Source organism: Acanthochromis polyacanthus, chromosome 20 (genome assembly GCF_021347895.1).
Source record: "Acanthochromis polyacanthus isolate Apoly-LR-REF ecotype Palm Island chromosome 20, KAUST_Apoly_ChrSc, whole genome shotgun sequence".
Lineage (NCBI taxonomy): Eukaryota > Metazoa > Chordata > Actinopteri > Pomacentridae > Acanthochromis > Acanthochromis polyacanthus.
The window spans coordinates 19343050-19369395 of NC_067132.1; the positions used below are offsets into that span (position 1 = coordinate 19343050).

The 26346-nt window shown below is 42.3% G+C and overlaps 2 protein-coding genes across 3 annotated transcripts; one reads left to right on the plus strand and one right to left on the minus strand.

The window, feature by feature from the left end:
- The first annotated feature begins 222 nt into the window (after positions 1-222).
- Positions 223-10113, plus strand: zdhhc23b (zinc finger DHHC-type palmitoyltransferase 23b). Of its 2 annotated transcripts, none has more exons than XM_051940531.1 (6): positions 223-627; positions 3607-3754; positions 4132-4821; positions 5777-6016; positions 8886-9149; positions 9554-10113. In XM_051940531.1, exons 2-6 carry the CDS (start codon positions 3618-3620, stop codon positions 9585-9587), a joined length of 1365 nt encoding a protein of 454 aa, XP_051796491.1. In that variant the 5' UTR covers positions 223-627; positions 3607-3617; the 3' UTR covers positions 9588-10113. The 2 variants fall into 2 exon arrangements, with proteins under 2 accessions (XP_051796491.1, XP_022050770.2); XM_022195078.2 differs by having other exon boundaries at positions 230-627; positions 5849-6016.
- On the minus strand, positions 9758-26104 carry ccdc191 (coiled-coil domain containing 191). The gene is made up of 17 exons (XM_022195079.2): positions 25822-26104; positions 25131-25169; positions 24859-24994; positions 24558-24710; positions 24017-24195; positions 23636-23859; positions 19677-19815; positions 19395-19585; positions 18942-19191; positions 17920-18320; positions 16375-16457; positions 15949-16031; positions 15732-15833; positions 15461-15604; positions 14049-14201; positions 13522-13676; positions 9758-10359 (listed from the first exon to the last, which is right to left on the minus strand). The coding sequence occupies exons 1-17, from the start codon at positions 25882-25884 to the stop codon at positions 10218-10220; spliced, it is 2637 nt and encodes an 878-aa protein (XP_022050771.2). The 5' UTR covers positions 25885-26104; the 3' UTR covers positions 9758-10217.
- Between the last annotated feature and the right edge of the window lie 242 nt (positions 26105-26346).

The window sequence follows — 26346 nt, forward strand, 5'->3', positions numbered from 1 at the left end:
ATTGGGGTTGTCAAATCCCCTGCATGCCGGCCTAATACTACAACACTGTGATTTGTACCATTATTTATAATTAATTGGTGATCCTGATCACAGAGGCCAATGTTTTAGATACTTTTTACATATACAGCAGCTATATTTGGCTGATAATCTGAATGCAGGGCTTTTATTCATAATTAAAGCAACAGTCCATGCTTCAGGTGCTCCTCCACCTGTTTAAACTCTGCTGTCTGGACCAGACTGAACGCGGCCGTCTGTCCTGTAGGTGTTCCCGGGGAGCACATGAGTCCTGGGCGGGGAAAGTCCACCTCATTTGACGTCAGGAGGGAAACTGTCTGCTCAGTTTGGCAGCAGACACACAGGACTCCCTCCAAACAGAGACTAAACCTGGACGGAGCCTCGGTGGGAAGCTCCCGGTGGTTTCCCGTCGACCTGGACCGAGCCTCCGTCCCCCGGCAGCGGCTGTTCTGGAGACTCTCCGCCGCGCTCCGAGCGACATGTAGCGGCCACAGACACCGGATACGAGCGCCGCTGCCGGGTTTGAGACTTCCGCGGAGAAGCCCTGCGGGAGGAGAACCGTTTGAATCTGTTGTGCTGGAAGAAATGGGCATGTAGCAGCGTGGAGTTCAGGTATGTGTGAGCCGCTTGTTGTGCGTTTTTTTGGCGCTGCTGGTTTTGACGCATTGTGTCGCTCCGGTGAGACGCTGCTGGCTGACAGGTAGGAGCAGAAAAATCTGGGTTAACTGTGACCTGCAGCCGGAGATTAACTGGCTGTGATGACGGAAACAAACCTGCAGTGTTAAACAATAAAATGACACCAAGTTTGGAGCCACAAAAAACTGATAGATATTGGTTTAGCATGTTAATACAGAAGTATTCCATTACTATGAGAAAAGTTGTGAATACAGCTGTCAAAATACACATGATAACCATGGTGCATACACTTATTACTCTAAATATAATTTATTACGTTTACTGTAATAAATAATCATTTCAAATTAAGCTTGCTGCAGACAGAAGTAACTGTTTAGAGGCCTTAATGTGCTATCAGTGTCTGTAACCTTTAACATAGCGGTTCTGGTGCCACTGAGATGATTTGTATTTGCTTCCTTACCCAGCCCAGAATAAATAATATGGATATTAATATCTGGTCTATTTAGTGGAGCTGACCTATTCTGGGTTTTCTGGGCCGATACCGATATTAAGTAAGGAACGCTGATGTCTATTGTTTAAAATATGTTTGAGTTCTTACTGTGTAGATTCTCAGGAGCTTCAATAAAAAGCAACTGGGCTTATTCATTCACGTTATTGAAGACATTTCACTTTTTTCAGTTCTTACTGACTGATAAGGAGTTTCAGATACGTTAGTTGCATTGAAAATGGTAAATGATGGGGTCATTGGTTATTCATTTTCAAGCAATAAATTTCCCAAACTACACTCAACAAAAATATAAACGCAACACTTTTGTTTTTCCTCCCATTTTTTTATGAGATGAACTCAAAGATCTAAAACTTTTTCCACATACACAATATCACCATTTCTCTCAAATAAATGTTCACAAATCTGTCTAAATCTGTGATAATGAGCACTTCTCCTTTGCTGAGATATTCCATCCCACCTCACAGGTGTGCCATATCAAGATGCTGATTAGACACCATGATTAGTGCACAGGTGTGCCTTAGACTGCCCACAGTAAAAGGCCACTCTGAAAGGTGCAGTTTTGTTTCATTTTGGGGGGGGGGGTGTCTCCACTCCTCTTCAATGGCTGTGCAAAGTTGCTGGATATTGGCGGGAACTGGTACACGCTGTCGTATACGCCGATCCAGATCTACTATTTAACATGCAAGCTGCAGCCAATAGTAGTTTTTGGTGCAGTTACTTTAATATTGTCACCAGAAATAAGAGTTTTTCATTTGAGTAGTTAAGTATTGGTTTCATGTCTGTGTGGTAAGTTTGAAGCTGAGCTGTAGCTAGGAGCAAATTATCTCAGCTTAGCATAAGGACATTTGTCAGTACCTGGCAATGTCACACATGGCTCTCTGCATAACCACAACTGGTTATTCTGACACTTTGGTGAGATTTAGATATGCTGTAAGATGATTTATTGAGTTTGGGATGAAGCCACGTTAGCGTTTTCCCTTTGTTTCCAGTCTTAATGCTGAGCTAAGCTTGTAGTCCCCTGACTGAAGCTTCATATTTATCACACAGATACATAAAGTAGTGAGTAGTATTTATCATATAACACTCAGCAAAGAAAGCAAATGAGAATGTTTCTCAAAATGTTCAAGCATTTTCATCAATAGCCAAAACAGACACTTAAGTTTGAATGCATGTTTGTTGGGACTTTGTTGTTTGTCTCTCAAAATTTGTTTGTGTATGGCATGAAGACAACCCAGGATGAATGTAATGATAGTTTTCATAATCTTAAAAAAATCACCTGTCATAGTTTTCAACAGCCCCAGACGACGTTGTCCTCAGTTCAACCTGTGCTGTGAAACCCAAAGATATACTGTTTACTTTAAAGCAAAGTAGCAAACTCTTAAAGTTCCTGGAAATAGCGATCAAAAAAGGTTGCAGAGTAATTTTCTGTTTCCAGACTTATTGATTAATCATCTAATAGTGTCAGCTTTGAAGGTGACCTCTAAAGAAGTGCAGCTGCCCTACATGGTATGTTTCAAAGAATGTGCTTTCCTCTGCAAAGCTTTTCAATGTCCTGCAGCAGTTGCAATCCCAAAGCACTACACACCACAGACCTAAAACTGCTGAGCACCACGGTCACGCTCTGAATCCTTGCAGCAGCATTAGTGTTTTTTGTCAGAGAGCAGATGTGCTGTTTGGTGCCACCGTACACCCATTAATCAGTACATGTAACTACATCTGTCCTCTGTGTTGGCTCTTACGGTCTGCAGGGACTCGCCAGTTAGATGCCGGTGACCTTCTTTAACCCCGACGTCCTTTTTAGCATGTTAGTCTGATCACTGGCTGACTAGTAGTATTAACACACCATGTCATGCTTTGATCAAAAGCTCATCCAGGCCACTTCAGCAGAGCCAGATCTCCCCCAGAGAGAGAGAGAGAGAGAGAGACAGAGAGGTTTAACTCGGCTAGAGGATTAGTCCCACTTTGCAGTTCATTGGGGAATCATCAGGGTGTTATTGAAAGGGCGGTGAAGACCTGTGATTGTTCTAAATGCTGACACCAACTCCACCTCCACCTCAAATGCTGTGTGAAATAAGCCAGCAGACTGTCATGGTGGGATCGCTTGCTTACCGGAAATCATTAGAACACGACAGATGTGTGACAGATGTGGGAGTAGGAGATGGACCGGGTAGGGTCAGACGGGTAGGCTCTGCTCAGAGTTGCGTGGTTGAAATCTGTTTGGAACCACTCCACCATCTAAAACACATGCAAAATGCTGGTAAGCTGCCATGTGCAAAAGTCATTTCGGCAAAGTGGGCTTTTAGAGGAATTTTCAGTTTTAGTACGTCTCATCCGCCACTTTTTCTCTTCGCCAAACTGTCTTTCTCATTTATAGCACAAAAACGCTCACATGAATGAAGTTAACGATCGTACTAATCAACTTTTTTGAAACGTCTGATGGGCTGCAGGGCTGTCTGTCATGAAGAAGCGAGCCAAGAAGGTGCTGGAGGAGGAGGAGGGCTTGTGCTGCTGCGAATATGTGAACAGACGTGGAGAGCGCAGTCATGTAGCTGCCTGCTGCTGCGACTGTGAGGGCCTGGATGATGCCTGCGACAGGTGAGAGGTGTTAAACTGACACTAGAGCTGCTACTGATGATTATTTAAATGCATTCATTCATGCAGACTTGGAGTACATTGAAGTGTAGATGCATTTATAATGTTGCTGAGTAAGAAAATAGAAGATGTGGGCACACAAATGAGAAAAAAGAATCACGGTAATGATAAAATATCGAACAGCAAAGTTGATCAAGTAATAAAAGCATTAATTAAAGCATGTGAGTTTTAGAAACAAATAAATCAACTGGAACAAGAGCAGCTGGAAGTAAAATAAGAGGAAATTATAAGCCTGAATTGCCCTAAAAATATGTGTTTGTTTTGCCAGTTTACAAAGAAGTTGCTGATGACTGAAAGTAAAAGTTTCTTTTCTCCCTCAGGTTTCTGAAGAGGGAGCCCCAGAAACCTGAATCCCTGTCGCAGGTGGCTGAAGTCGTCACAGACCGGATCCGTGTGCCTTGGCTGTGGGGTGGAGCCCGAAAACTGGAGCTGTCCATCATCCCTCCTCTCATCCTGCTCCCCGCCCTGCTGCACCTCGCCGCCGTCCACTTCATGCTCGGCCTGGTGGTTCTGACAGCTCTGCCCGGTTTGGTGCTGTGGTACTACTATTTCACCCACCGCAAGAAGGGACGGACGCTCTTCTTCCTCAGCCTGGCCCTCTTCTCCTTGGCGTACATGTACTACTTGTTCATCACGGAGGTGCTCCCCCGCGGGGACGTCGGCCTGCTCCAGGTGGTGGTGGTAAGTGTGGGGGTCGTCCTCACCCTGCTGGCTCTTATCCACACCAAGAGGGAACCTGGCATCGTGCGACCAAACCAGGAGGCCGTCCACAGCACAGTGACGTATTACACCCCCCTGGCGGACAAGGATCCTTCGCTCAATGGAGGGAGGCAGGACGTGACAATGACAGTATCCAGTCGGATGGGGTCATGGGAGCAGGCGGAGGTGGAGATGAAGGAAAGTAGTCAAAAGAACTGGTGTACGGTGTGCAGGGTGGTGCGGCCCCCGAGGGCGGGACATTGTCGGATCTGTGGCGTCTGCGTGCTGCGTCTCGACCACCACTGTGTCTGGTGGGTTCCATTAAAATACCTCTTTGTCCCACATTTCAAACGCAGAAGTTGTCTCGTTTGGCACCTGTCTTTGCTACACAAAGTCGATTCAACAAATCTCAAAAAGTCATTCGACATCACTCTCTCTTTTTTTTAGGCAGTGAGCTTAACCCTCGTGTTGTCTTAAGATCCTGAACGCTCCCCTTGTCAAAAACGACCCGCCTCCACTGAGCCTCTGAAGTAGTTTAGTTGAATTTTCATCCAAAAATCTGTTCACATGAAGAAACAGCCTGTCATGTATCGCACACTTTGTAAATGTCTGGGCTTTTTCTCTTCAGAGGACCGAAAGACTGTATTTAATCAGTGAACACCACTTGCTTTTAATACATTACACACATTAGAACTGTTTTCTTTACTAAAGTAGAGGTTTATTATCACTATTATTGCTGCTAAAAGTAGTGCATAGGTGTAAACATTATTTGCTTAGCAAGAGATAGTATTTGTATATCCTAAGCAAGAACTAGAGATGTGCAGAAAGTAGCTTGAAATGCATTTTTGAAACGAAACAACCGTATACTGTAGACTGTACAATGGAGCAGAAAACTACAAAACTCAACTAAAATACGGGTCTACTCACATCTTTTGAATCATTGCTTCCACCCACAAGGTGCAAAACCTACAGCAATAATAAGAATAAAATAATAGATGCTGAACAAAAATATGAAGAACATGTTAAACTCTAATTAGCTTATGTAGGACAGTAAAGGAAAAGTAATTGAATTTCCAAGTTGAAAAAAGGTCATTGAGGGGTTTTCTACGCTATTAAACATAGTGGCTGGCTCATTTTTGACCTAAAGACAGCACAAGGGTTAAACCAAATGAGCGGTTTTCTGTCTGTATTCACCATATTTGCATGTGGTGTCCAGTCAACATAATCACACTGATATGTGTTCCTGCCTGTCTGTGTGTAGTGCAGTGTAACCCTGGGGTCTCAGTACAATGTCTTGTCTGTGTGTTTGTGCGTCCCCTCCTGTCCTTACGGTGGTAGGATAAACAGCTGCGTGGGACAAGCCAACCACCGCAGCTTCCTGCTCACGCTCGGCCTCTTCCTGCTGACGTCGCTGTACGGCATCAGCCTGGTGCTGCAGAGTGTGTGTCCACGACAAAACCTCCTCACCGCTTTGCTCTACTGTCCAGGAGTCTACAACCAGTACAGGTACTGAGAGCACACCGTTTGTACACACACTGCACTAATTCATCATCAAGCAGCAGAATTAGGACATTATTAGCATTCATCCTTGTAGTATTGCTCAAGTGTGTAGATTTTTTTATGTTATTATAACATCTTTATTCTGTTTTAGAATAAAATAAGACAGTCTTAATTTAAACTGGCACGTCTATGTGTTCCTTTGAGTCCATTCATTCTCGGCATATCCAGTGTACTTTGGGTTGTCACAAGTACAAACGGACGAATGAGAAAAAGTCAGGTTTATTGAGAAATGCACAACTCACAAAAAAATGTACAACATGTGATTCCCCTCTGTTTTTAAATCCTAAGATAAGGCAAGACTCCAAAACAGACCTTGAACATAAAGAAAAATGCATAACTTGCAGAAATATACTCTCATGTATCAGATTTCAGTTTAGATCTATAATGTTGGTCTATCAAAGAGATAATGTTAGTCTACTAGGGAGCAAGATATTTTCTTTTTTCTGCTTTGGTTGAGCTCTACTTATCTGTATGCCGAAGGGGAAGCTAGCATCAGCTGGTTAGTTTAGATTAGTAATAAAAAAAAAAAGGAAAATGCCTGTAAAACCACCAGTTGTAAATCTACCACTTTGGCTTTTCTCCAGATAAATGGGATAATTGATTAGCTTTAGTGGTATAGGCTGACGGATTTGGTTGCTTACATACGGATCTAGCTCCCCTGATTACAATCTGTGTGTTAATCTAAGCTGCTTACACTCGCTGCTGGTGTAGCTTTAGATTCACTGTATGAGTAGGAAATATGAGAACGGTATCAGTGTTTTTCATCTATTTCAGGACAGGACAGAAATTAAACAACAGATATCAAATTAGTCATATTAGATTAAAGGTGAAGTCTGTGATTCAGGAGAAAGATTGTTGATATTCAGCTTTTTTGCATATTTATTCTCACTCTCATCACCCCTTTTGGGCATCTTCCCTCCCTTTCCCCCCTGTCATGAGCTTCGGCATGCACAGAATAGTGTTGTATCGATCAGTTCAAGTCACTTTATTTCCATTGACTGCATATTGAAGATAGACTTAGTTTGTGGGTTTAAAAGGTGAAGCCAGTGTTGAAATGCTTCAATGAATGTAACAGCCAGCAGGGGGCGACTCTTCTGGTTAAAAAAGAAGTCAGACTGTACACAAGTCAATGAGAAAGTTGCCCCATTTTTGTTAGTTCAGTAAACATTTTCCTGAAGAATTTATGAACTCATTGCCTTGTTTTAAGTGTTTTTCATTAGAGAATAATGTTAGTTTTGCAAATATGGCCACATTTAGAGTAAAATAGACGATAAAGCAGAGTGTGTTCTGAGGTGGTTAATGGGTCACTGAAGAATTGCTGTACATAATGTCATTGTGTTTTAAGTCAGATCCACCGTCCTCGGTCATCCGGTTCTTAAAGAGCAAGATGGTGATGTTCAGCTGTCAACTTCTTGTCTTCTAAAATCTGTGATGTCACAATTGCTACATCTGTCTTTTATCTTACAATCTATGTTGTTTCCCATTTACAGAGCCAGACCTGTGTTTTCAACACTGCTTATCTTTTCAACATACACCCAGAACAGACCATGAGGAGATATTTGACTACAACTGTATTAGAATCACTGGCATTAATGGTGATACTGACCTTTAATTGACACTGGCACTTTTTAAAACCCATCTTAAAACACACTTTTGGTCCCTGGCTTTCCATCTAGTGTGAAACACTGATTTTGTTTGTTGCCTTTATTGTGTATTTTCGGATTTTATTCATTTTTAGCGCCTTTTATTTTGTGATTCTATTGGTTTTTAGTGCTTTTATAATGTATTTCTGATTTTATTTGTTTTTAGTGCTTTGACTGTGTATTTTTATATTTTATTTGCCTTGTTCTGTATGTACAGCACTTTGGTTCAATCAGTGGTTGTTAAAGGTGCTATACAAATAAAGCTGGATTGGATTGGCAACAAAAATCAATCAGGCTATAGAAGCAATGATCTTTCCTTTTCATAAGAATGCAGAACAACTGTCACAAAATTAAATGACCGTGACTTTCTGCTTAGACAGTGCTTCAGGAAGAAATGAATATGTAATGAAAATCTGTATTCTGACTGCAATCTTAGTTGGATAAAGTAAGAAACCTTTTTAATTTTGCACCTGGCCTTGCTACACAGCACAAACCTCAGCATCTACTTAACTGCACAGAGACGAGCTCCATGCTTAATTGCGTGCCTAAAATAAACGTCCACTGTTCAGATGAAACCGTGGAAACGGGAAATGGCAGATAGCCTTTTAGCAGTAATTACGAGCAAAATAGTGTTCTTTAAATAGCTCAGAAAAACTATCTTAACTGAAACACCATGGGGCACTTTGACATTTTTCCCAGAATCAGGCGAGGCATCTCTAAGAGTTTCTTGCATATTGGAGATCAGGCTTCTTTCACTGTACTCTTGAATCGGTTTCAAAAAAGCTTTGGAGCGTTTCCTATCAAGCCGTTGGAGAAAGACTCACTGTTTGTGCTCAGAGCAATGAGAGTGGATGTGAAGCAGATAAAATGATGTGTGCTGACACTGCTGTAGGCGGTGCACACTTTAAATAGGCCTTTAGAACAGCTAGTATGAATGGCTATCATGTCCTAAATGTTTTTTTTTTAAAAGGTTCTTTTAACTGTGATGTGTCCACTTATCTTTTAATCTACCTTAACAGAGTACTTCATGTGGGGGGAAAAAAAACATTTGCTATTTACACTGAATTATTAGTGGCTAAAGTAAAGTGTTCTGCATATATTGACCAGTAAATAACCTTGCAAGCTGCAGCGCCTTTTAAACGCACCATCTTTCCCCTGTGCCTGTGTTGCAGCACTGCCCTGTGTTTCACCTGTGCGTGGTACAGCAGCATCGTGACCGGTGGGCTGCTTCACCTGCTGCTCGTGCAGGTCATCAACGTCAGCTACAATGTGACCGAGCGAGAGGCACGAATCGCCCTGCGAGAGAAAACCGCCCGCAGCGCCTTCTGGGGGCTCGTGGTGGACACTGGGGTCTACTCTCGAGGTTTCCGTGACAACTGGTCCGAATTCATGACCATGGGAGACAAACTGAGTCCCCCCTCTCCCGCAGATTTGGTGTAAGAGGCACAGCCCTATTAAAAATGAGTTTGTGGGGATTATGGCTGCTGTTCTGCTCACGTCCACTGGATGGCGACATGGCTCCTTAAAAGCTGATTTAACGCAAAGCTGCCGGGACTGTTCTCAGCGATGCTTGAAGGTGCAGCTGTGGAGTTGCAGTGACTTTGACACTTAGCAATAACAAGTACAACCCCCAGTGAGATGCATTTACTGCCATTAATTTGACTGACAACTGGCACCTCCTCGATGCAGCTGTATTTGTTTGCTCTCACTCATATTCGCACCGCTGCTGCCTCATTCTGCTTCTCATCAGCCACTCTGCCAAACAGACATCTCTGTTTTCTTCATGCTGGATGTAATCCTTGGATTTGAACCCTGATCTTTTGTCTCCTCTACATTCTAGTGCCTTGGTGGATGATTGCAAACATCGTGAGTGAACTCCAAACAACAACATTGCCAGTCTGTTGATTCTCGAAGTATTTCTGTAAGCACAGCATGAACCACACAAATGACACTTCTGGATACATGGAAGCAGTTGTTGAAGGAAGGTCTCCTTCCTCCATATACCTCCTTCATCCTTCACAAACACTGTTATTCACCTCACACAGCCTTGTAAAGTGGATATTTATTACAGATAAATGAAACATATCTGCACAAGCCACAAAATCAAGTTCTACAGCAATCAATTGCATAGTTATGGATATATCCGTAGTAACTTTGACTCTGTTATGCTCTTTTAAACTGACTCACTAATAAAGCAACTCTGACTATATGAAGAAAAAAGCAAATGCATCAATACGCATAGTTTGAGCTAGAGAAATTGGCTTTCCACTATCGCTGCTGTTCAGTCTTCAACAGAAGTTTAAGCTTTTTCGTATCCTAACAATTGTATGGGTCCAGTTGTGTATGTGTTTGTACGAAATGAATTTGATCTGTTTTTATTAAATGAACATGAGAAATGTGCAGGTGTTTCCATCTCTTTGTCAGTGTCTGCTCCAGAGATGTTAGTGTGTCGTCTGAATGGATGTGCAGTTTGTCGCCTACATTGACAGTTTCTCCCTGAGGCTTTACAGTGGACGGGAGCAGAAATCAGGCAGAACCTCAGTCACTTTCCGCCCCAGCTTCTCTCGCCGTGCTTCCCTCTCTCTTTCCTTGCGCAGCAGACATGGAAGCTGCCTCCAGGCCAGGAAACATCGCTTCAGCACCCGTCTGCAATGCAGGCAGATGGAGAGACAGACGGGAACAGAGCGAGTGAGCAATAACAAACTGGATTATAGGGACCTCAAAGTTGACAACACCTAATAAGTTTGCATGTTACTTGGGGCTTGTTGGCAATGGCAGCTGGGCAGCTGGTGGGAATTCACCTGCAACCTGTGGTCTAATAGCACTCTACCTGACAGGCCCAAGTTTCTAAACATTATTTTGTAGCAAGGAAATTGTTCAGGTAGTGCTACAGGAATCATTAACTTTTTTCATGACTGAAAATGGGAGATGCACAGCATTCATTTTATTGATCATAATCAAGATTTTAAAATGTAATTGTAGGTTTAAAATGAATGTTTTGAAGAAAAAAATAACTTATTCTTCAGCTCTAAGATATTGGCTGGATCTTTTAGATTTTTTTCTAAAGACATTCCTGTTCCCCAGAGGATAAATCTTATTGGATGACTTTACACCATATTGCCAAAAGTATTTCCTCACCCATCCCTATAATCAGAATCGGGTGTTCCAATCACTTCCATGGCCACAGGTGTATCAAATCAAGCAATTAGGCATGCAGGCTGCTTTTACGAACAGTGAAAGAATGGGTCACTCTCAGTAGCTCAGTGAATTCCAGCGTGGAACTGTGATAGGAAGCCACCTGTGCAACAAATCCAGTTGTGACATTTCCTCGCTCCTAAATATTCCACAGTCAACTATCAGCTGTATTATAAGAAAGTGGAAGTGTTTGGGAACGACAGCAACTCAGTCACCAAGCGGTAGGCCACGTAGACTGACGGAGCGGGATTAGTGGATGCTGAAGCGCATAGTGCCAAGAGGCCGACAACTTTCTGCAGAGTCAGTCACTAAAGACCTTCAGATTAGCTCAAGAACAGTGCTTCAGCAGAGAGCTTCATGGAATGGGTTTCCATGGCCAAGCAGTACATCACGAAGTGCAAAGCATGGGATGCAGTGGTGTAAAGCACGCCGCCACTGGACGCTAGAGCAGTGGAGACGCCTTCTCTGGAATCGCGCTTCTCCATCTGGCGATCTGATGGACCAGTGTTTGGTGCTTCCAGGAGAACGATACTTGTCGGACTGCATTGTGCCAAGTGTAAAGTTTGGTGGAGAGAGGATTATGATGTGGGCTTGTTTTTCAGGAGCTGGGCTTGGCCCCTTAGTTCCGGTGAAAGGAACTCTGAATGCTTCAGCATACCAAGACATTTTGGACAATTCCATGTTCCCAACTTTGTGGGAACAGTTTGGAGCTGGCCCCTTCCTCTTCCAACATGACTGTGCACAAAGCAAGGTGAGTGAATACTTTTGGCAATATAGTGTATCTACATTAGGAAATGGGTGACTTTACAATATCACTTTTATTGAGCGTAACTGAGATTTTGAAATCTAAGTCTTGGTTTAAAATGGGGAATTTTGTAAAAAAAAAAAAACAACCAAATACTGCAAATTAACTTCAGTGCACAATAAAAATGTTCTCAGTCATCAAATTCATGCTTCAGTCTATTGATCAGTTTATCTTAACTGCTAGTAGAATTTGACATCTTTTTTTCTTGAGGACATTCATGTTCCCCAGAGGATTTATCTTATTGACTTTTGAGCGTAATGAAGATTTCAAAACATAATTGTTGGTTTAAAATAAATATTTTGTGGGGTAAAAGTACTGCAAATCAAGTGTGGTACAAATAAAGAAAAGTCCCAGTCATTAAAATTATTCTTCAGACTGCTGATCAGCTTATCTTTAAACTCCTGGTTAAATTTGACTACTTTATTCTTTCGGATATTCATGTTCCCCAGAGGATTCATCTTATTGACTTTTGGCAACCTTTGACTTTTCCTCTCACAATGAAGTTGACATTTGTGGTCCTGAGAGCAATGTCTTTAGTGACCTGCTAAACATCAGCAAATCAGCGTTGTCATTGTGACCACTTCAGGAAAATGAGCTCGGGGCTCGATCGTTGCTATTCTGGTCACGTCGACTCACATGGACGACGACATGACTTCTTTGACCCAGATTTTACATCAATAGCTTTCCTCTGCTTGGTAACAAATCTGAGAGCTGTACTATTGCTGCCAGTGGGGTTGCAAGTAATGATTAGTTTAATTGTCAATTAATCTGTTTATTCCCTTCAGTAATTGATTAGTTTGTCTGCAAAATGTTGGAAAGTGGTGAGTTGATAAATGCTTCCCAAAGTCTGAGATGATGTCCACAAATGTTTTATTTCCTCCACAAAACAAAGATATTTAGATTACTGTTGAAGTTCAAATGAAAGTATTTTGACTTTTTTCCCCCAAAATGATCATAAATGCTAGCAATTAATGTAATGTTTGACAAGTAATTGATTAGTTGTTGCAGCACAAGCTGCCAGAAGGTCAAAATGAAAACTCAACCAACACTTAGTTTATAATGAAAATGTATTAATTCTTACCAGAGACTGTGCATTTAATGCTCATTACATACTAATTTGTACATTGGCGTAGGGGAATTACAGGCTAAACACCAGCAGGTTAGCCCCTACAGAGAGTGTAGCTCACAGCAGTGCCAGCCCGACATGCATGACCAATATATCACAATTACTTATAAAATCCATTGTCTGTGAGTTACCTAAAAAGGCTATTATTGGAGAAAGCCAGTCAGGCTGGAAAACACTATGCAGTGAGCAACAAAATGAAACGCAACTATCTCCATTAATCATAATATGAGGAGACATTTGCAGCAGTAAACGGATATGAAATACTATATTGGTGTCAAGGAGATGATGGTGCAATTTTCAGTCTAATCAACAGGCAGTTGGGATGGAAAAAAAGATGCACCAAGCTGTTGTTTTTCATACTGATAAATGTCCAATATTTTCTGCTCCTGCTTATGCCCTGCATTTTACAGCATCTAACTTCTGTCATAATCTTCACTACTTGCCAGCAAATCAAGCTTATTTGTGCCTACTTGAGGTCTTAAAAGTCATAAATGTTTATAGAATTGACCGTAAAAGGTTCAAGAATGTGCATTTACTTGGTGGAAAAAGTGGCCTTATTTTGCATTTCAACTCTTAATTAAAGTTTTCACAAGCTGTTAAATTTAATATCACACCCTGTACGTTGGTTATATTACTGCAGCATTCATACAGTGAACATATGGCAAAGCCAGGGGGGGCAGACCTGTTATTGTGCCCCTGCGCCAGCTCCTCACGGTCCCAGTCCACCAGCCTCTCCTGGGTCACATGGTCCAGCAGTGCGAGCAGGAACCTCCTCAGAGTGCGCGTGCGATAGAAACGCTCAGCTCGTTCTTCCTGAATTACCCGCGTGTCTTTCAGCTGAAACGAGCAACATTTACTTAGAGATAAGGACGCTGGTGAAGTGTACTATTGCCATGTGGTGTAGCGACATCCAAATGATGGATATACCCCTTTTAAAAGCTGGAAAATGCTGCTAATTGGCATTCAACCCATCTTTTAGCAGTAAAATCCACAACAAAACAATTACAAGTTGCTTAGTAGGTAGAAGTGATAAGGATGGCCTTTGCTTAGGGGAAAAAAGTAGGATCGCTCAGAACTTTCTCTTTAAAGACTGGGCACATGAAAACATAATTGAGTGCAGGTAGAGGAGGAGATTAGGGAAAAGTGTTGCTTTAAGTTAGTCCTGATGGAATAGCTGTTGTCTGTGTGTGTATGTGAGTGTATACACACTCTTTTCCAGCAGCTTAAGCTCCTCCGAAGCAAAAAGTGCTGGTGCAGTTGGTCAGCACAAGCTTCTTTCTCAGACAGGGACTCTCTTGCTGATTGCTGCCAGCCTAGTACGCAGCGGCTCAGGAGGAAGAGATTGTGATGACTCTCGGCCAGCTGGAGGGGATTGAAAAAAAAAAAAAAAAAAAAAAAAAAAAATCACCAATGCGAGCTGATAAATGCATCCAAAGTCAATCATACAGAATGTGCCAGGTAGAAACAATGGAGCGCAGGAAAGGATGAAGCGTCTGCATGTCACATCTAACAAAGAGATTTCGTATCTTGCTGTGAAACATGCGCGCACCAGATTTCCTGCATTCATTTGTGATGTAGGACCATTCAGAAGACGAAATTCTAATGGCGTCAGGGGAATGTGACTATAAATTTGAGGCACATGCTCTTGCTTTGGATGATTTCCCTCTGCCTTGTTTAAGTGTGTCTCTGGGTTTATGTGTGCGTGTGAAACAGAGTCTAAGTGTGTCGCTGAGTGGTGGGCATGTAGCTGTTTCGCAGCTTTGCCTTTGGCTTGGGGTGTTTCGATTCGCTGTAGTATTTATACCAGAACAGTTTGTACATTCTTCACAATTATCAGTCTATTAAAGGTGTTAGAGTGGGATGCCTGTGGATACACAGTGTGTGGTTTGTGATACTTATCAATAATTAAGTATAGTTGCACAAGGCTGCATAGTGTTCACAACCAGGGAAACAGAGTATTAAAAATACTAAATATTAAAAATATTCAATGGTAGTCAAATAAAACTGTTACATAATCATTTTATGAAATGACTTTGAAATGGTCGTTGTGTAATGCTTTTTATCGCTAACCTCTGCCATTTTAATCTTCCAAAAACGGAAAGGACATAACCCAACAAGCTATTTATTATGAGAAAACTGGCAAGTGTTAATATTCACAAACTGAGTCACAAACACCCCACACGGACACTTGTAAAGATTTGAATTATAAAAAAGGCTTAATAGAGTGCAGTTGCTGCCTTTGCATGACTGCGTCCGAGCTATAGCAAGATAATAGATACACACACTGAATGTGCTCTATTTAATGCTGTCCATAGCCGTGCGTGCGTGCGTGCGTGCGTGCGTGCGTGCGTGCGTGCGTGCGTGCGTGCGTGCGTGCGTGCGTGCGTGCGTGCGTGCGTGCGTGCGTGCGTGTGTGTGTGTGTGTTAGAGGTTTTTGAGCCATACTGACCCTTGAGGGTCAGAGTTTTTTGATTTTTGCTTGATATGTAATAATGGTGAGAACTGAACTGTTTCTCACAAAGTTGTCTGTTATATAAGATTTTTAGTTCACAGCCAGAATCAAGAGGCTGAGTCTCAGTATGTTGCTGTAAACTAACGGTTGAACTAAGCAGATGATTTACCTCCATGTTGGCTTGTCTGAACTGAATGAGGCGTTTCCATGGTGCCAGGCCTCGTCGTAGCAACAGGGTCCTGTTGTAGTGTTGGCAAGCCAGTTTCAAGAGCTCCTTTTGCCTTGTCATCTGTCTCTGTTTCTCCTCTTTCCTCTGCAACACACAGAAGGTGACATGATTCAGATATTCTGCAGCGCGTCACCACAGAGGGTCGTTTCTATTATTCTGACTCATGTTCAGCCTCCCTGTGAGTGTCCATAAAATATAAAACACATCTCACCTCTTTCTCCAGCCTCTTCTCCTCCCTTCGCTTTTCTGCTTCTTTGCGTTTCTCTTCCTCCTCCTCCCTCTGCCTCTGCTCCTCGGCAGCCTTCATCTCAGCCTGAAAGTTGTTTTCCAAAGAAGTTTTGTGTGTGTGTGTTTTATTTTTTTTTTTAAACATTACAACTGTATGTCTAAAAATACAGTTACTCCAGAAAATGTTTTCCTGGTCTTACCAGCTTCTCCTCTTCTTTCCTTCTCTTGAGTTCCTCAATTTCCTTCCTTCGCTCTGCGCGCTCATGTGCTCGGGCCTCCATGGCTTCAGAGAGGGAGAAGGGTGAATTGAGCACAAGGTTTTTTTTGCAACTGCAGTCTCAGAAATGAAATGTGCATGTTTATCAATGTGTCGCACTTCAAATTCTGAACACGTAGTGGGCAAAGTAAAACCTGTGTGCTTCTGTTGGAGGCCTCCACACCTATAGCCATTTATGCCCACAAAAGCAGCCTTTCAATGTGTGACTCAGTCATTCGATTTCAGTGACAAAAGAGCTGCATCATTCTGTTCCCACATCCTTCAGAGAGGACATCTCCTTCTGTGTGTGCTATGTATGAGGGAATTTGTCGAATTTATCTGCTGTTAATGAGGGAACCTTCAGACTGACCTGTGACGATGGGATGGGGGTGCGTCTGGGATGTGACAGCTTTCCTTGAAGGTGCGAGCTGATTGTCAGGTTCTCTCAGTGCCCTGCAACAGAAACAATCACAGCCACAAGCAAAGAAACAAAAACCTGTCATAACTCTGACTGCACACTCAAATCATCCTGATCCTTCCCTGACAGTTTTTAGTCAGAAAGGTATTGACTGAAGGCAAGCTAAGTCTATAAATGAATCTGAATGAAGAGCAGAACATTTTGTTTTTAGTGAAACTGGGCTCAAGGTTGTGTCGTCTCCTTAGAAAGTGTCTCATGTGAAGCCCCAAAATATATAAACCACAAAAATCCAAATATTAAACTTCTTTGTTCTGTCTAATCTTTAAAAAGTTTAAAAGCTTTCTGTAACTGATCTGCTTCTAAAGTGATCAGAATTTAATAAAAGCTTTTAACAGATAATAGCTTTTACCCTACTTCATCATGCAAACAATAAGTGGCTGTCCCACACAAGAGAAATGAGAGATTTCAACCCATGTTTACCCACTGAGACGACCACAGACAAAACCTGCCAGCTTCTTCTGCCATTAGTCTCCATAGAACTGATTATTCATCATCTGGAGATGGTTTTAGTGCTAATGGCACATTTGAGGCTCGTGGCATTAGGGAGACAGTCTTCCGCACAACGCTCTGCCTTGTGAGTGTCTGTCAGAAATTCGTGACTGCAAGGACAGGCTACACATAGCAGGTACACAACAACCACACTACTATTATCTAGCAGGACATCTTGAGTCTTGGCATACATTTAGATGTTACTTTCACATGTACTAAACCTTTTCCCAGGCCAAGCACACCCCCAATGGCAACTCACTTCCCGACAGCAGCAGCCTCTTTCAGTGAGAGAACGTACCTCGCCACAGAGTAAAAACAGCTCAGGGATTGCTCAAGGAACACGGCCAAGATCTCAAGGAGTTCAACCTCCAAATACCCAAGATCCCAATCCAATCAAGCACTTGTGGGATGCACTGGAACAAACCTGATTTGAAGAGGCTCCACCCTGCAACCCACAGGCTCCAAAGGATGCACTGCCAACATTGTAGTGCCAGACAGTATGAGACATCCTGTTTCAGTGCCCTGATGGGATGGGTCAGAGCTGTTTCGGCTGGCAGGTGGTATTAATGTTGTGGCTCATTGGTGTGTGTGTGTATATATATACACACACACACACACAAGGAGTGGACAGAATAAACCAGTGAACTAGTAAAGGCTCAAAGCTCCCATGTTCTCTCTATAGCCCTATATAATTTCTGTTTCCCTTCTTAAAATTGTTTAATTTAACATGAACATTTTCCTTTAACGTTTTTTTTTTTTTTTTTTTGTGATTGAAGTTTTTATCCTTAATTGGGCTGATGGGAGATGGAGATAGGAAAGTAGGGAGCAGACAAATTGGGGTGACATGGAGCCATAACCATTCAAAATTGCTTTACCCATATGGGTGACTGAGGTGACACACTCATCTAGAGCTTAGCAGCCTCACATGGTTAAGTGCACTGAACCTACCTCTGCTCCTTGGGCTCCAAATCTCGGCTCTTTGGTCTTGAGCCTCCTCGCCGAGCAAGCTGTGCAGTTTTCTCCAATTCCAGCTCCAAGCCCATCCTGTTCTGCTCCTCCTTCAGCCGGACAATTTGCTCCTGCTGCACCTTCAGCAGCTTCCTCTGCTGCGTGATGATCTGCTGCTGGGCCACGTGTCTGTTTTCAAACCTGCCGCCTGGCGATGCTGAGCTTCTTGAGCAGGTGAAGCTGTCGTCTTCTCTTTGCTGCGCTTGGCGGAGCTGAGCGGAAGTGGGTGCCGCATGGCGTCGGGTGACCTGCCAGGGCTGAGAAGGTCGAGCCACGCTACCCACAAGAGGCTGATCCTGATGTACTGCAGAGGCTTCAGTGCCTGACCTTTGTTGATCTTCCTACAGTGAACAAAACAGATCAGGGAAGATGGGATTATACATGTGAGAAATCGAATTGACCGAGTCCACAGAGAGCTTAAGGGGGTAACACAGATTCAGTACAAGTTTCTTGAAGGGCAATTTTATCCCACTCCAAGAATCCTGAAGCATAGGCACATAGACCTTCCAGCACATATGACCTCTTTATTGACCCTTCCTCCGTGAACTCCTACGACTTCATTGCCTGCTCTGTTTTTTTCGCTCCCTCAAGCCCTGTTCCATTGTCCTATACATCTTATTTCTCTCTGGCATTTTCTCCATCCACTCTGTGCCGTCCTGCTCGTCTTTCCCACTCATATATAAATATATCTCAGCAGGAGAAGTTTTTCTTCTGACATGCTCAGACAGGTTTGAGTTGTAGAAAGAGAAAAAATTAGCTTGAATATTTCTATTCAGTTTAAACCCCAAACCTGCTTATTGCCTCATTAATTAGGAGCTCAGCCCTGCCTGTCAAAGGAAGAGCTGATGTTTTAGTCATGAAATCACCCAGCGTGTAGTACGTTGTAAAAATGTGATTCATCTGTGCTTTCCATGTGAAACACTACTGCTGATGACATGAGGAGTTGCGAGTTCGCCTCTCACCTTCTCTGTGGTCTCGGGTTGGTTGGGTGCCTCCGGTGGGGCCATATTTAGCTGATAATTGGGGGTTTCTGTGGCCTTGAGTTTGCCTGTTGATGCAGCACTGATTAAAGCAGCCATCTTGCGTTTGGTTTCCTGCTGTTGGGCCAAAAGCTCCTTTTGTTCCTTCTCCATCCGACACCAAAGCTGCCACTCACTCAGACATCGCCGTAGCAACCGCCTTCGGTCACTTTCCACAGCCAGCTGGCATTGTCTGCAAGAGGCAACAGATGTGATCATATTTTTAACCCTCAATTACTGCTTAATCAGGGTACCAGGATATAAATGTTTCTCAATCAGTGAATGGCCCATAGAGAAGAGACACTGTCAGTTAGAATGTTGAATACTGTGTTATTTGTGAGTTGTACAATAAGAGCTAAATGGGATCCTTGAACGTTTCTCCTTTTCAGTTCTTACCGGTTTTCAGTTCGCAGTGCCTCCTCTGTCCTTGCTATCTCTTGCTGCTTTTGTTTGGCCCAAACCACTGCTCTCCAAGCTCGCCATGCTCTCAGCTGCCTCTTCCAGTCACAAAGGGCCAACGCCTTACCCATACGTAGCCTTCGGTCCAACACCACTGAATACCATCCAGAAAAATGCCTCTGCAGACACTGAAACATACAGAAAGGTATACAAACATGCATGGATGCACTTTAAGTACCAACCTGTCCATATGCCCACACACACAGTTGAGGTACAGACCTTCAGATTGCTCATGTTAACCTTTCCTCGAATCTTTTCTTCGTAGAGTCGCTCAGTGTTCTTTTGCTGCTGTTTTCCGAGTGTTGGGGCTGATTGAAGACTTCTGACTGCCCTCTGGGCTTCTGCTTTTTCCCTTTCCCTGTACAAAAACAGATATATATATATATATATATATATATATATATATATATATATATATACAGACAATACAAAGTATCTTTTCACCAAGTTTGCAGCTAATATGCATTTTTTTTCCATATTTACTTCTTTGTGTGCATAGAACAGCTGACAAGTTCACAAATGCAAGCTAATTACCACAAAAAAACAAAACTGAACTTATACAGATCTACAACTTTCCAGCAAATGGACTGGAATTTAACTATTTGCATATTTTATGTTGCAAACCTGAGTTTAGATTCAAATGAGTATTTTAATGCCCTTTTCTCATTCAACCCTGATGCTGAGTTATATTTCTAGAACGTCACTAAAAACTTAACATTAGAATTCAAAAACAATATCTTAATTACTCAAAACTACAAAACAGTGAAATTCAGTCTAGCCAGAAATTCCAGCAAGTCATGATATTGGAACAGGGAATGTATTTTTATTTTACATACATGTCTAAACCTGGTGGCTCAGTGATGCAGTGTTTAGAACTGTCGCTTCACACAAAGAAAGTTTGGAGTTTACATGTTCTCTCCATGTTTGCTCGAGTTTTCTGGCCTTCTCCCACAGTCCAAACGCATACATGGTTGGTTATACAACCTCTACACATTCATATTTCACCACTGCATGTCTTAACTTTGTGTCTTGCATCTCCTGTAGTTTGTGTTTGTCCTCTCTGCAGGCATCTCTGGCTGTGGAGCTACATGTTGTGATACATACACGATGTCTAATTTGCAATAACCGGCCTCACCAGCCTTCCTCGTGTTTATTATTCTGTTATGTCTTTAATGCTTTGTTCGTCTGATTTCCATCTCCTGTCCTGCTCTTTCTTTTGCTCAATTTCTTTTTGTTCTTAATCTGGTCATGGCTTCACCTTAGCTGTCCTGCATATATGGCTATCTTAACATATTAGTCGTTGTCATGTCCTCCTTATTCACTGTTGCTTATTAACTTTGCATCTTCTCTGTCTGGTAGCTCTCTGGTAGGTGGCGTTTTGTAACCTATGTCCTCTTTCTCCTTGCATTTCTAGAAAGGACTATATGTGTCTGATTTTCTGTCTATCTGTCCTGCCCATTGATCCAGTGTTGAGGACTTCTTATCTTGTTTGCCTCTTCTATTCTTTTCTCTTTCCTCTTAACCTTTACTAACATATCATGAAATAATATCTGCTGTTTTTGACGTGATTTATAAATAAGGCTGATTTGACTCGACTGAACTTTTACCCTCACTCTAACCAGTCGAGGCAGACCTGCCTGAACCTGGTTCTGTCGGAGGTTTCTTTCTGTTAAAAGTAAGTGCTTCTTCCCACCATTTAGATAAGACAAAGTGTTGAAGTGTGCACTCTGAGTGTGCATACTTGTTTATCTCTTTGTGTTGGTTTTGTTCAGTATTTGCTCTTGGAATCACAACGTTAGTATACAAACATGCATGACCCCCAGACAATGAATCTTACTGTTTTCACTGATCTCCATATGGCACCACCATGAGGATGACTGTGTAAACGTTTTGACACCATCTTCAGTATTTTAATTTGCCCAGAACTTTGGTTTATGTCCAAATACCTAAAAAATTGTTGATTAAAATGTGTAAAAATTCAAAAACTAGACTAAAATGTATAACCGCAAACGCACATAAGAATATGTGCTCAATGTAAAAACGATAAGAATGATGACCACAAGAATACATAAATTAAAAGCCCGGCTGAAAAGTGAGGTGTTGAGTCTGTGTGCAACCTCACAGTGGAGCTAGCATAGCTGTAATCTTATTTTTTAAAACATATTTGAGCATCATTTTCTTAGTACAATAAATTGATGTCAGTTTGTACTGCATAAAGAGTGGTATCTCATATCACTCTAAATCTTCCATAATTGATTGCGCCCAATTCCTGACTTTCCCATTACTTCTCTAAGAAGGTTCATTAGATTTTTAAGAGCTTTAGTATCATGTGATTTTTCCCTCTGTCTTTCTATTTCTCAACATAAAACTTTTTATATTAACGCTAGCTGTAAATGTTGAGATCTGTTTTTTCTCGGATGAATTTCACGTTGAAAGTTTCCTTATGACATAAATGCAGTGGTAAAGAAGGCCTTGGTGAGTACGCACTTTCTAAGAGATGATTACACAATGGCAGCCTCATCAACCTGTCCACTTATATTTCCCCCACAATAGTCTTCAACTGCAGCTGCTGAGCTCAAAGAGATGTAGCGCATCACAGGCTTCTTTCTTGTTAATAGGTTACGTACTAGTAATCCATTCAGTCCACTCAAAGGTGAAGCAGGTCAGACCTTGACAGTCGTAGATATAAGGGATTGTTGGGATCTTGGAGTTATTTTTGACCAGGACATGTCCTTTAACTCGCACATAAAGCAAGTCTGTAGGACTTCCTTTTTTCACTTGCGTAATATTGTAAAAATCAGGAACATTCTGTCTCAGAGTGATGCAGAAAAATTAGTTCATGCTTTTGTTACTTCCAGGCTTGACTATTGCAATTCCTTATCGGGTTGTCCAAATAGCTCTCTCAAACATCTACAGTTGATCCAAAACGCTGCTGCGAGAGTACTGACAGGAGTTAGCAAAAGAGATCATATTTCCCCTATACTTGCTTCTCTTCACTGGCTTCCTGTTAAGTCCAGAATAGAATTTAAAATCCTTCTTCTGACATATAAAGCTCTTACTAACCAATCTCCATCATATCTTAAAGATCTGATAGTACCTTATTATCCTAGTAGAACTCTTCGCTCTCAAACTGCATGCTTACTTGTTGTTCCTAGAATTTCTAAAAGTAGAATGGGAGGCAGAGCCTTCAGTTATCAGGCGCCTCTCCTGTGGAACCTGCTCCCAGTTTGGGTTCGGGAGGCAGACACCCTCTCTATTTTTAAGACCAGGCTTAAAACGTTCCTTTTTGACAAATCTTATAGTTGGGGCTGACTGGGTGACCCACAGGGGTTCAGCTTGTGTCTTCATTGCACAGCTGACTCCCTCTTGGACGTCCCTTCGTTCTGCCTCTAGTCATGCTGCTATAGGCCTATAGGCTGCTGGGGGACTTTTCTTGACGCACTGAGCCCTTCTCTATCTACCTTTACATTTAATATGTATACCGTTATTGCAGTACATTCACTCTGTTTCCCCCTGTGCTATTTCTCTGAGTGTCCCTGGTCCCAGAGCTGGATGCTTCAGATCTGCGGTCGATGTTCCACCAGCTGGTCCAGTCTCCATCATGTCCACTGTGGGATGCTGCTGCGGACCTTCCTCCAGCCCTCTGCTTCCAACTCCCCTTTTCCACCAGTCAACTCTGCATTGCCTTCACTATACTGTTATGCTAACTTACATACTGTTTGAATTTTACTGCTAGTTATATATGGAGCATGTTTAATGTCAGAGCCGTACATCATCAGAGTAAACTGAGTCAGTTTTCAATGTTAGCTTATACTTTGTCTGTGTCACATATCCTGTCATACATGTATCCAAATGTGTGTTGTGTTTTCCTTGCTTTCCCACCCCTCCCTCTTCTCCCATCCCTCCCCCTTACCCTCCTCTGTCCCTCTCAACCCGCCCGGCCAGCAGGCAGATGGGTCCCCCCTATATAGAGCCGGGTTCTGCTCAAGGTTTCTTCCCTGTTAAAAGGGTGTTTTTCCTTGCCACTGTCGCCTTTGGGCTTGCTCTGGGGGTCAGGCATATGGGTTCTGTAAAGCGTCTTGAGACGATTTGACTGTAATTGACGCTATATAAATAAAATTGAATTGAATTGTTGCATCCACTCCTGCACAAGCCAGCGGTTGCTATGGATACTATACCTCTGTCGAACCAGCTGTTCCAGGCCTCTCCTCTCCTCCATCTGACGTCGCAGTCTCACCATCTCCTGCTGCAGCATCTCCTCCTGCCTCCGTTCCTCCTGCTTCTTCCTCATCTCCTCGTCTTGCTCCCTCCTCTTCGCCTCCTCTCTGGCGCCCCGCTGAGCCTCCCTCTCTCTCTGCTGCCTCAGTCTCTCAGCCTCCCGCCGGGCCCTGTTCTCTCGCACCTTAAGTGGATTTCAGTGGCAATTAGAGTAATTGAGAACATAACTTGGGTGCCCATCGTTCCAGCTGACTAAACTCTCATGGTGACGGTTTTCCAGCCCACAGTATTCACATCTCTTTTGCCACCTGAAAAATTTGACACGCACTTTGGTCACATACCTGTTGGTGCCGTGCTTCCATGGTGATGATTGGGTCTCTCAGTTTCTTCCTCATTTGCTGTGCATCCAGTGCCAGCTCCTCGATCATCTCGGAGTCCAACACTTCTTGCTCCATTAGGTCTTGTAGGAAGCTATTTACAGCAGACTGTTCTTCTTCCTCAGCCAGGCAGTTGTAAAAATCTACACATTTTTGCAGAAGTGAATGGGGGGGGGGAAAAAGTATTTTATTACAAGTGATGTTTTTTTTTTAAGCAATTTAATATATTTTATTATATTAACTAGAAATTACTTGTAATTGCAAAACATATATTTCACCATGGTGACAAAATGAATGTATTCCAGGTTAAGATATGTAATGTATTGCAATAAATATGCATATTATTTACTTCCATCTGTTTTGTGATGCACTTTGTTTAATAATCTATTAATTTTGAATCAGGGAGCGATAATGGTGACTAAACCTTTGGCCGAGGAAGCTAGTCTGAACAGGTCTTGAGTGATTGAGATTTAAAATCTCCAAGTTAGTTGAGTAGTTTTTATACCATCAAAGTTGTTGTAGTTCAGAGCAGGAGGCTGAGCATTGGTCACTGCAGAAGAGTTCATTTTCTCAGCAGAGTACATTAGATCATCCTCGTCCTCCATCTCCAGCTCCAGCCGTAACTTAGTGCTCAACCAGTCACCTAAAAGAGCCTGAGCTGAAAAAAATAAAAAAAAAATAAATCCTTATGAGGCCTCTTGCTGCACAGCCTCGATGCCATAGGCAGCACTTCAATGGAGACATGTCTATGATTTTTTTTTTTTTTTTTTTTTTTTTTTTTTTTTTTTTTCCATGAGCTGACACACCTTCGCCGTAAGCATCATCGTGATCTCGCAACTGTTCCGAGCTCTGCAGTGGTACGGCCAGACTGCTGATCCCTGAATGAGGTTTCTTGCGAGAGAAGACTTCAGAAACGGCACACTTGGAGGCCATCTCTACCCTCTGAGGACAAGAAAAAGGATGTTTAGATGCAAGGCTGTAAACAGTTAATTTCTCAAACCTAAAAGTCACTGAATTTCTAAGTGAAACAGTGATGAAAATATGTACAGACTGCTGCACCAATGTAAGCTCCTCTCACCTTCCTCCACTGATCGATGTCGCCATTCTTATCACGACTCTGGTATTGAAAGAAAAATGATTTCAAGTGTAAGCTGATATGTTTGTAAGAAAGACCAAAGGGCACACAGAAATGCTGGTCTCATGGTCACCTTTGCCTGCTTAAAAATGCCTAGACAAGCTCAAAGGCAGCTTGAGCTGCAGGCACAGTGTGCAAATTGGCGGCTGAGCCAAGGGCCTGATGTCTGCGGATTATTTCACAGAAAAGCTTAGCCAATGCCTTAAATCAGCAGATTACTTCGAAATCATTTCTCAGACGTCCAAAAGTCACTGCTTTACCAGCAGCCATTCAGCTAGCTCTGTCTCTGGTAGCTGCAAGCACGTGAATGTCTGAGAAAGGCCACAAGTTCTTGTGTGATATTGACATGAATGTGCTCCTCCATCATTCATAGGTGCAATAGGGCACTTTTACAATTGTGATTTGCCTCTAGGGAGATTTGATAATGCTGGAGAAAATGTCCAAAAGGTGAAATATGGAGGATATATCTTATATTTCCCATGTAGATAAGGTAAGTGTTAAAATGAGCACCTTGGATTTATTCATTGGAACAGGTACAGTTTTGTTCCCTTTTCTCCAATAATAAAGTCTAAACCAATCATTTCAGATGCAGTACACCTCGTTTTGCTACAATAATACCCCCATATACACTTACCTTGACTGCAGGTTCGTGCCTTCTCCACCTAAACAGGTGAGGATTGTGGCATGGGAATGTCATTACCCCTCGTTACACTACAATATACTACTATGATATCACCCCAAATATCATTTTAGTATCCTGTTCTATTTCTTTGTGAATACATACGCAAACCACAGTGAACTATTCTGTTTTACTATTTTCACTCGCTGAAAGTCCCTACAAAGTGCTATCGCTTTTCACAGAAGCGTTGTTGACTTGGATCGTGTAGGATTCTGGGTAATGAAGTCATTTCACCACCCTTCATGGCTAAATGTCGTACAAATGAATGCTTCCTGAACTACGTGTCCCACTAGACTTAAGTCTCGTTCCGGCGTTTCTCTGGTAACCATAGCAACTGTATCCTCTTTTTAACGAGATGAAATATTTTTTAAAATTGAAGAAACTGTGAAAATAAGATAATCAAAATCTATTAAACTAATGAAGGTTTTTATAAATTACAACAGAAAAATATATCGTTTCAGTTTAGTCTTTTTAATTGTC